The following is an 11,205-nucleotide window of genomic DNA, read 5'->3' on the forward strand; positions in this document are numbered from 1 at the left end:
AGTGAAAATTTTAAAATTTCAGAGACATGCACCCTCTCACATGTGAAGAGCATCGCCCCTTATGTATGGGCCGAAGTTCGAACCCCGAACATCTCATTTATTCATCTTAAGGTTAAAATTTCCAACCACTAAATTATTTGACAGAAGAAAAAAAAAGAGTTTAATAGGAATGTGTCGATGTAAAAAAGTTTTACACAATCATTTAATAAGAAATTAAGGAAGCATTATATATACCATGTTGTAACTGTAGACAAAGAATAGAAGGAATCATACATAATTTAAACAGCTGATTTATAAAGCATATGAGTCCGTTTGATCTGCAAAATATAAATACTAGACAGAACAGTACAGGACAGTACAAGACAGAACAGCACAAGACAAACGTTTAAGGTATTGAACAAACTTTGTGTTGTACGGTGTTTGGTGGACAAAAGGTTATTTTGGTATTTTAGACAACTTGTGTTGAGGACAAAAAGTTGTCCCGTGGTTCTGTGGGGGACAAGAATTTCAAGTTTTGTCCTGTCCCTTGGCCCCCAGTTTGTCCAGTACCAAGAACAGTTTTAAAATCAAACACAGTACAGCAGGAGTTGTCTTGTCCAGTCCCTTATTTTTTAGCAGATCAAACGCACCCTATGGAGTAAACTTTATAGATCCGTAATTTTATATGAATTAAAAATATATTTAATATTTTAAAAAATTTATGTTAATAAATATGCAAAAAACTCGTTTAAAAATAATAAATTTTTTAAGAAACTGGTTTAAAAATTAAATAAAATTAGTGCTTCAAAAAAAGTAAATAAAATTAGAAATTTTGATTTTGATAAATTAAAAAAATTATTTGACCTTGCTACAAATAATATTCATTGTTTGTCATAGGGGTTTTGACTCAAGCTAAACTTAGGATTGTTTCTAACATTTCTTTAGTCGCTTCATATTATTTTACTCTTTTTTTCTTTTATAAAAAATGTTAGAAACCTTCATTATTTTACATAAATGTGAAAATAATACATTTCCACACGTTTGTGAATAATTATTAGCAACACATATATGGTTTAAGCCTATATAGATTAGTAAGTTTCAGGTTACTATTACAGTGTTTATCTAATAATTTGTTCCACTTAAGTTTTTATAATCTTCAAGTTTTTTTTCTTTATCAAAATAGTCTTTCGAAATCCTAATTCAATAGACCACCTAAATTTACTAATCTATGAAATAAAGTCTTAATGGAATATCTTAAAATTCAATCTTTCATTGTGATTAATGACACATTAATTGAGTTTGTAAGTTTGTGAGAGAGAACACATTATTAATGGGGTTTATGAGAGAGACGCGTGAAGCAGAAATATAAAAAGATGAAAAATGGTTTTAAAAATTTATACTACCTTCGTCCCTAAATATAAAACTTTTTTTAGATTTTTCTTTATCTTCATGCATTAATTCTTTTTTACCAACATACCCTAATTAAAGTGCATATTTTTCTACAATCTGTAATAAATACTTTAGAAAAACAATATTCCCTCCGTCCCAAATTATAAGGGAAAAAACCCATTTTTTTTGTCCCAAATTATAAGGGAGAAACTCATTTTCAAAAATATTTTTTCCTTATTTTCATAAAATTAAATGCAAATTGCATTTAATTTTCTCTTTCTACCCTTTTCTCAATAAACAACAACCAATAAAAATTGTTTTTACATCTTCCTATGCAACTTATTCCAATGAAAACCCACAAAAACATATTTCAAATTATCATGTTTTACTTTTTCTTAATAAGTGTGATTTTTTTATTTTCTCTTATAATTCGGGACGGAGGGAGTAACTTATTTTCCTTCTTGAAGGATAAAATTATAAAAACAATATCAATTTTCAACAAATTTAATATCACAACCCACTTTTTTAATTTTCCTAATTTTCTCAATGAGGTCTTATAATAAGGGACGAAGGTAGTATAATGATTAAATTTTAATGAAAATTGGGTGTTACTAGATTTTTTGGAGCTGTGATTAGAAAAATTCGGTACTTTATAATCTCGTGTGTACTAGCAATTAAATTCCTAATATTAGTGCTAAAAAAGGAGATATCAGACAAAGAAATATTTCAATGGGTACATACCCAAATAAAATAAGTTTAGAGTTTAGACACACTCACATAAATAATAAAAATTAAAAAGAGAATGAAAATGATGATATTTGATGTGACTATATTACTTTTGTTTTAATTTTTTGGATTTGTGCTCAAATATATTGTATTTGGGTTTGTGCGTATGAGTCAACCTAAATTCAAATCTTCTTACTAATATTACTACAATTAAATTCCTAATATTAGTGCTAAAAAAAATTGCAAACACTCTACATTGTCAAAATTTTATAGGAGTACTTCTCATCAAGCTGAACGTGATACCAAACTAGCCTATGTATATCTATCTACACTACATGTAGTAGATGCCACTGTTGTTGTATTTTCTCTATATCGGTTACTCTTGAAAACTGTTTATACACATTATGCTTGTATCAAGTTCTTTTGAAAAATAATACTAGTGATTAATTTTTGAAAATAAGTTCATGAAAAATAATAATCAAAACTCGAAAGTCCAAATAATAATGAATAAGCAATGACTGTAAGTGAAATAAACTAGACGGTTGTGCACAATTACCAGATAAACTACTGTGTTAATCTTCCTTTCGAGAAATCTAGTTCATTAGCTATGAACATCTGGAAATACTTTTTTTCCAGCAATCAGATACCACAAACAAAATAAGAAATTATAATCCCTTATCCGAAACAAAAGTAATTATCAGTAAATTCAAAATCAGTCTTGTACCAGTACATCAAAAAGAGAAAACTAAATAACTGCATAACAAAAAGATGAAACAAAATGCTCAATAAATAACAAACCAGGAAAAAATGCAAACTATGTCCGAGTTTGCTAGTAATGAAGTTTGTTAAAACACAATTATCTTCAGTAAGCTCTTAATGTGCTAACTGATAAACAAAGCAACTCCAAAATGACAAGGGAAATGTGATTCACTGAATCACATAAACAGGTTGGGCTTGTTTGCTTTGTATGTTGTTTTCAGGCTCCTAGTTGGTGGCCTAATCTTCTTGAACACCAAGGGGAACTTGATTTTGGAATTGTGGAACTGCTTAGTGCTCTCCCTCTTGCAAAGATTGGCTGGGATGGTGGCGGTCTTAATGATTTGGATGCATGGAAACCTGACCCTATGACGAGACGCCATTTCGTTGTACATTGTCTCCACAGCACCATTGAGAGTAGTATCACGGTATTCCTTGTACATGTTGTGATAACCAGTACGACTCTGGTATCTCAACCAAATTCCAAAGTTCTTAATTTTGGTGGGGTTCTTCTCAAAGATCTGCAATAAGTAAAAAAGTATCGGAAATCACCATTTCAAAAGAGCCACTACAATGTATGGATTATAACACACACTATTCCTACTACAAGTATTCTTTCAGCTCAATAGGCCTTACTTTTCCTATATTTAAGTAGAAATATTGAAACAAGATGCAATAAAAAAAGAGCATAGTTTTCGAGTTCAACTATATAATATAATTAGTCACTGGTTTCATGCTTATAGATAGGCATAAAATTTGAAGAACAAAACTGGAAAATCGTTGAAGATATATTAGCACATCAGGTTATCTGTGTCAGGATTTGACATATTTCGTCAACAAAACAGATTATATGCAAAAGTTTGGAGAGTGTGTTCACAAAATAAGTAACCAAAGCAAATTTAAACCCGGCACTAAACAAGCAGTACTTAAGATTTATAGTTAATGCCAAAATACCAAAGCAAACAGAAAAACACCATGCCTTTCCCACCAAAGCGAGTCTCTCTTGGCATAGAAATATTTATTCAATTCATCCAAACATTCTCCTCTCCACAGGGTACAAAATTATACTTTATATAATATAACCATTAGTTTTTCTATTCCATTTTAACATTAGCTCAATAGGTGTTATAAGGGCCTGTTTGGTTAAACAACTTAACAAAGTGCTTATAAGACAAGTGTTTATCATATACAGGCTAATATAAAAGCAATCTATATGGTCAAAAGGAGTGTTTTCATATAAGTCGTACACTGTTTTATATGCTAACAAATTAACATTAGCTCCACCATTGTTAGTAGGGTCTGTTTGGTTAAACAACTTAACAAAGCACTTTTGAGATAAGCATTTATCATATACGGGCTAATATATAAGCAATTTCTATAGTCAAAAATAACATTTTCATATAAGTCATGAACTGTTTTTATAAGCTACATTGGACTGCTTATCAAAATGCTCAAATTATGAAAATGCAACTTAAATTGTTTTCTTAAGCTCTCCTCAACACCTACCAAGTGCATATACAAGTAGATAAACACAAATAAGCTATTCATAAATCCAATCCAAACACAGCCTAACTATAAATCCATCTTAACTACAAAACTTCCATCAAATTTCAATTTACTACTACCATCAATCAATATCCATACCTCATTGATAGCCAAAACTTGTCCATTGCTTTTCTTAACCTTCTTAATCTTCCTCAAGAAATACCTAAAACAATTACCATTATTAAAAACACAAATAATCATAATTAAATACTTAATCACTTTCACAAATTCAAAAATTAACAAATCAATTAATGAAATTTTTACATACCAGTACTTAGATTTGGCACGAACTTCATTGGTTGCCCAAAGTTTCATGCGATAAATCTTCGGATGTTCATCTTTTTCAGTAGGAAGAGCTCTTCCAACAATTTGATACTGGTGAAACTGTTTCAACAAAAATCACAATCACAATAACCGTATTAGAATTCACAAAAAAGTGAAAATGAAAGATTTGAATCGTTAATCGTAGTATGATTTACCTTATAGCCGACCATTTTTACGATGACACCAGCACCGGCGATTTTGTTGCGTTGTTTTGTAAAGGTTGAATGAAGAAGAAGGAAGCGTTGATATATACCTAAAACCCTAATTGGCGTGGGCTTTCATGGGCCAATGTGTTTGGGCCAATTGAAGTGGTTCACTGTATAAAAAAAAGGCCCAATTGAGATTTTTTTTTATTGAAATAATGACTGTGATATTTTTTTATTGAGGACAAATTAGTCTTTATATTATAATTAATCAGAGAGTAATTAAATTTTTTAAAAATGTTTTGGTCTTTAGGGTAAGTGGTGCAAAATAAAAAATGTCAGGGGGTGCAAAATGCAATAAATATAGGGGTTTAGTGAAAATTTTAAAATTTCAGAGACATGCACCCTCTCACATGTGAAGAGCATCGCCCCTTATGTATGGGCCGAAGTTCGAACCCCGAACATCTCATTTATTCATCTTAAGGTTAAAATTTCCAACCACTAAATTATTTGACAGAAGAAAAAAAAAGAGTTTAATAGGAATGTGTCGATGTAAAAAAGTTTTACACGATCATTTAATAAGAAATTAAGGAAGCATTATATATACCATGTTGTAACTGTAGACAAAGAATAGAAGGAATCATACATAATTTAAACAGCTGATTTATAAAGCATACGAGTCCGTTTGATCTGCAAAATATAAATACTAGACAGAACAGTACAGGACAGTACAATACAGAACAGCACAAGACAAACGTTTAAGGTATTGAACAAACTTTGTGTTGTACGGTGTTTGGTGGACAAAAGATTATTTTGGTATTTTAGTCAACTTGTGTTGAGGACAAAAAGTTGTCCCGTGGTTCTGTGGGGGACAAGAATTTCAAGTTTTGTCCTGTCCCTTGGCCCCCAGTTTGTCCAGTACCAAGAACAGTTTTAAAATCAAACACAGTACAGCAGGAGTTGTCTTGTCCAGTCCCTTATTTTTTAACAGATCAAACGCACCCTATGGAGTAAACTTTATAGATCCGTAATTTTATATGAATTAAAAATATATTTAATATTTTAAAAAATTTATGTTAATAAATATGCAAAAAACTCGTTTAAAAATAATAAATTTTTTAAGAAACTGGTTTAAAAATTAAATAAAATTAGTGCTTCAAAAAAAGTAAATAAAATTAGAAATTTTGATTTTGATAAATTAAAAAAATTATTTGACCTTGCTACAAATAATATTCATTGTTTGTCATAGGGGTTTTGACTCAAGCTAAACTTAGGATTGTTTCTAACATTTCTTTAGTCGCTTCATATTATTTTACTCTTTTTTTCTTTTATAAAAAATGTTAGAAACCTTCATTATTTTACATAAATGTGAAAATAATACATTTCCACACGTTTGTGAATGAATAATTATTAGCAGCACATATGTGGTTGATATATATGTTCACCTAATTTATGTCTCACTCAATTTGAAGTCAATATTCTCAAGATGAAACATGGGTCTCGATTAAATAAATAATTTCTTCTTCGACGTGCCTAAGTTTGAATGGACTTTGAAAGAGGAAAAAAATAAGCATAAGCTATTAGTCAAATAAAGTTATCCAGCTTAATAGCTTATACACACATCACAAGACCAATTGAATGGAAAACTTAACTTTCATAATTCACACTCATATCATATGGAATTAATTAATTGTGTAGTTGGTAATATAATTTGGCAAACATATCAATCCACCAAAAGATTAAAGTCATACAAAACAAGTAAACAAAAAGGATTATCATTAATCAAGTTTAGAAAAAGTGTCAAATGAAAATTTCCATAAGCCAATAGACAAAGATGGAAAATTGTATGGTACATGAATTCTTTAGTACTTTATAATTTAGTTGACCAATTCTTTAGTGGCATGCATTTGTTACTTTTATATTCAAAAAGTTTGAGTGACCTAACAGAAAATGCCATTGAATAATACATTATTTGACATCTAAGAAACAACTATTTGATCATTTATTTATTTAATCAAATTTCAAAATAATAGTATTTTAAAAGTGAAAAAAATATATATATACAAAAGGAAATGGTCCATGAGAAAGTAGAATAGTAACAAATGTTGAAGCATAAGACATAACAGAATAGCATACATAGTTGAAAGATCAAATTATTTAAGTTGATTAATTGAATAAAAAATAAATACAAGAATGAATCAATTAAAATGTATACAAAACAATGTTTGGTCATAACCCAATTTCAGACTCTCAGTAATTTACCTCAAGCCTGATTCTATCATCACTTGAAAAATATAACCTAAACTTATTTGTTTTTTCCTATGTATAAAACTTTCCATCTAATGAAAGAAACCCAAAAATCTACCCTCTTAATCACCTTGTTTACAATTATGAGACTATACAGTATACACCTTGGATCGAATCGCATACAGTCATGTAGTCGGCGGCGCATCTATGGTTTTGTTTGATTAAGATCGGGCAGTCCAGATTTCAAGTAGATTTTATGATTTTTACTAAATCTAAAATACTGTCTTGAAATATGAATTGTCTTATCTTAACCAGATGACTACAGATACGTCGGCTGCATAGAATTAAGATGAACCGGATCCGTTTCAACCCTAAAAAAATGTTAAACATCAGCACATTTCATTGGTGCATAACCAAGTCTAGATTTCTTCATATCATAAAGTATATGAAAATTTTGCTGCTGATAATTTCCAATAATTGAAAGTGCAGACTTAGGAGTCCCCAAAATAGCCAAACAAACAACATCAGGTTCAATCTGTATAAAGTAATTCTCTACTGGAAAATCCCACATTGCTCCATCAGAAAACAAAATTCCAAAATCAGGTAGCTCCATTTTCTCAATTCCTGATACATTATAACATGGCTTAAGAGGTGGAAAACCTTCAACAACTTCATATCCCTTAATCTTTTTCATAAAAGCTTCTTTAATAATCTCATAAGCAGGTTCAGCAAAATAAGTTAAAGTTGTACCAGAATCAATTATTGTACCACCAGAACCTTCTTCTGATAAATGCCAAGTTTCTTCTGGTATCTTCAACACTTCAGCATCAACCATAATAGATTTTATACCAACATAGTAAAATGTATCAACTGAATTCTCTTCACCACCAACAAAAGAAGTGAAATTCAAATTAGGATGACTAAGAAGCTCTTTATCTTCGCCGAAAATCAACTTACTACTAACACTTGAGTCACTATTTCTATCCACAAGACAATATGAAAATGAATGACCATAATAAGATTGAAGTTGTGAAGCAAATGATAATGGTCCTCTTCCTAATCCTAACAAACCGGCCGCACCGTGAAATAGTCCTCTATTCCAATGACCACAACCAAACATAACATTTTCAACATGTTTAAGTTCTGATTTTCCATTAGGAGTTGTAAGATTAACAGTAAAAGTTTCCAATGCAAAATCACCTGTTGTATTAGAACTATCACCATACCAATAAAAGTAAGGACATGTTTGATTCTCATCTTTACATGGCTTAGGTGGATCTGGTGATGAAACTAGTTTACACCTAGGATCATTACATGTTATATTCTCAAAAGAACTAGATTCTTTAGGATCATAATAAGGACCACTTTGTTCAAAACAAGCAATGCAAGGAACACATTGAATCCAATTAAGGTCACTACCAGTATCAAGTATTAAAGAATAATGCTTAGGTGGTGTACCTATAAACACATCCATAAAATACTCACCAGAGCCAAGACTTACTCCTGATTCCAAAGTTGCCACAAGTTGACTTGAATAACCACTTGGCGAATATTCCGGCGACGACGCAACCGGAGCAACTGCTGGCTTGTAGGATTGCTTTGAATTTGTTTGTTTCTTTTGTAGTCTTGAAATTGTGTTTTGATTCTTCTTTTCAATGACCCTTGTGTGAAGAGTTTGAATTCTTGTCAAATCTCTTACTGTGTAATCAATCACAGATTTTTTTGGCTCAATTTCATTGTTCATTGATATGTGTTTCAAATCAAACTTCACAGATTGATTGTGTGGATTTGAAGCTACAAAATCCTCACTTTCTTCACCTGATTTCATAGTAGTTACAAATTTGTCTGAATTTGAGAAACTACAATCAGTGTCCTCAGAAGAAGAAACAACATTGAAACTTGGATGTTCAGGAAATTTTATTGCAGCAAGTGAAGATCCATTTTTCTTGAGACTATCGTAATTGTGATTATGATGATGATTATCAGAAATTGCTTCAACAGCAAAAGAGCATAACACAAGAAGAATAAAAAATGAAAAAACCTTCACAACCATGGTAAAAATTTCTTCTTGGACCCAATGAAAATCCTAAAATCAAGCAATTTATATAATTTAATGAAGAAATTCAGAGACCCAAATGGGAAAAGAGTAAAACTTTATCAAAATTTGAGCTTAAGAAAGAAGATGAAACAAAAAAAATTGAACCTTTAAGGCAAAAATGATGTTTTGGGAGAAGGGAAATTTTGTTGAAGAATGAAAATGAAATGGGTGAGAATTGATTCAGAAGTTAAGAGTTATGAGATGATTTTATTGGTAGAATGAATGAAAAATTTGGAAACCAAATGTCAAAGGTAGAGTACAAAAACGCGGTTTTGATTCATAATAGTAAGTATTGGTATAGTAAAGTTTTAAGCTTTATAATTTTTTAATAATAATGCATTAACATTAACAATATACTAAGATGATTAATTATGTTACATGGTTGGTCTTGTTCTGAGAGGGATTTTCCTGTCAGTTTCCTGAAGCTGTCTTTGTGAATGTGTGATTGTGTTGTGTTGTGTGTGATGTGTCATGGATTTTAGTGTGTTACCTAGCTTGTATGCAATGTAGTAAGTTTAGAAAGTCAAATGAACTTAGGAGGAAGAAAAATACAAACTCATTTTGTTTTGTCACCAATTTGTGGTCAGTAAAAGAAAGCTCTTTCTCTAGTCTTTGGTCAGAGTTTTTGAGCCAAAACAAGTCTTCCTCTTCCTACTATTGAATAGAAGATATATCAAAGACAAATCCACATGTTACTTGAATAATATACAAGGAGGTAAATTCTTAATTCCAATAAGGTGAAGTTGCTATTTCAAATTTTAAAATAGTCTCTATTTAGTATAAAATTTTGATGTTAAAATTTAAATCGTCCTAATTTTAATCTGGCCCTTATTTTACGAGGTTGTTGAATAACGAGTGCATAATATCCGGTTGAACGTCGACAATCTTAAATTTATTAACTGTATTGGTTTGTGACTGCACATAGATATTTGCCTATTAGAAAAAGTTGGATAAAGTTAACCAATTGAGTGTCATCAATTAAGTCATGTGTCTTCTACTAAGTATGTTGCTAAACAAATGATGTGAGTGATGCTTCCTATGATGGATCAGGGTTTCTATTTATCTACTAGATTAAACCAGCTCACTACTAATGTTATTAAGCTCCCCTCACACTTCCTCTATTTAAACTTTTTTTTTTCATCTTATTTAAACTTTTTTCTTTACTAAAATCATATTTAAACCAAAAAAATGTTAATCAAATTAATAATTTACTTCCTGAGTTTTTTTTTTTATAAAAAGATTTTTTTTGGTAAAATAGTGTTTATTTGAGGATAAATTAATTCTCCTATTTTTATTAGTCACACAAAAGCAAAATATTGCATATTCAAAATCACGTTTCATATCTGTTTTACTTAAAGAAAATTAGAGAAAATGGACAATAAATAAATTTATTCAATGAAAAATATTCAAAACAAAGACATGACACTCTCCCAATATCTAAAAGACAAAGAGACACTCCCTCGGAAAGAATGGATTCTCTCAAACAAATATTCTTTCTCAATTGTCTCAATTGTTCAATCATCACCATTAAATTTACATGTTTACTTTTATTCTTTCTTTCTCTTCTTCCCAAATCAATGTCTCTCTATCCATCAATGTATATAAATTTCAACTCAACGAAAAATGCTGATATTATTAAATTAAGCGCTTCCCTTGAATTCAAAATTTTACATTTTTTTTGGCACAACAAAATTTCACTATTGATTGTGAGTTTCATTAAGAGTGTGTTTGATCTGCTAAAAAACAAGGACTGAATAGAACAACTTCAGTTGTACTTTGTTTGATTTAAAACTGTTCATGATACTGGACAAACTGGGGCTAATGGACATGACAAAAACTGAATTTTGTTCCCCACAGAACCACGTGACAACTTTTTGTCCTCTGCATAAGTCTAAAATACCAAAATAACCTTTTGTCCACAAAATATCGTATAACACAAAGTTTCTTCAAAATCTTAAATGTTTGTCATGTGTTGTTCTTTCTTTTATTGTCATGTAC

General features: G+C 30.3%; 2 protein-coding genes across 2 annotated transcripts; both read right to left on the reverse strand.

Moving 5' to 3' along the window:
• Window positions 1-2,769: 2,769 nt before the first annotated feature.
• On the reverse strand, window positions 2,770-4,996 carry LOC123882288 (60S ribosomal protein L18a-2). The gene is made up of 4 exons (XM_045931117.1): window positions 4,875-4,996; window positions 4,664-4,779; window positions 4,495-4,558; window positions 2,770-3,371 (listed from the first exon to the last, which is right to left on the reverse strand). Exons 1-4 carry the CDS (start codon window positions 4,887-4,889, stop codon window positions 3,030-3,032), a joined length of 537 nt encoding a protein of 178 aa, XP_045787073.1. The 5' UTR covers window positions 4,890-4,996; the 3' UTR covers window positions 2,770-3,029.
• A 2,006-nt stretch (window positions 4,997-7,002) lies between these two features.
• LOC123882287 (aspartyl protease family protein 2-like) lies at window positions 7,003-9,876 on the reverse strand. Its single transcript, XM_045931115.1, has one exon. The coding sequence runs from the start codon at window positions 9,160-9,162 to the stop codon at window positions 7,492-7,494; it is 1,671 nt and encodes a 556-aa protein (XP_045787071.1). The 5' UTR covers window positions 9,163-9,876; the 3' UTR covers window positions 7,003-7,491.
• Window positions 9,877-11,205: the final 1,329 nt, after the last annotated feature.

This window comes from Trifolium pratense, linkage group LG4 (assembly GCF_020283565.1).
Source record: "Trifolium pratense cultivar HEN17-A07 linkage group LG4, ARS_RC_1.1, whole genome shotgun sequence".
NCBI lineage: Eukaryota > Viridiplantae > Streptophyta > Magnoliopsida > Fabales > Fabaceae > Trifolium > Trifolium pratense.

What these genes read in the sequence shown, in the direction of transcription:
- LOC123882288 (XM_045931117.1), bottom strand. An exon ending in CGTGCCAAATCTAAGTACTG is followed by an intron (nt 4,559 to 4,663) that starts GTATGTAAAAAT and finishes TAATTGTTTTAG; the next exon opens with GTATTTCTTGAGGAAGATTA. An exon ending in AAGTTTTGGCTATCAATGAG is followed by an intron (nt 3,372 to 4,494) that starts GTATGGATATTG and finishes TACTTATTGCAG; the next exon opens with ATCTTTGAGAAGAACCCCAC.
- LOC123882287 (XM_045931115.1), bottom strand. Translation starts at nt 9,162, where the DNA reads ATGGTTGTGAAGGTTTTTTCATTTTTTATTCTTCTTGTGTTATGCTCT.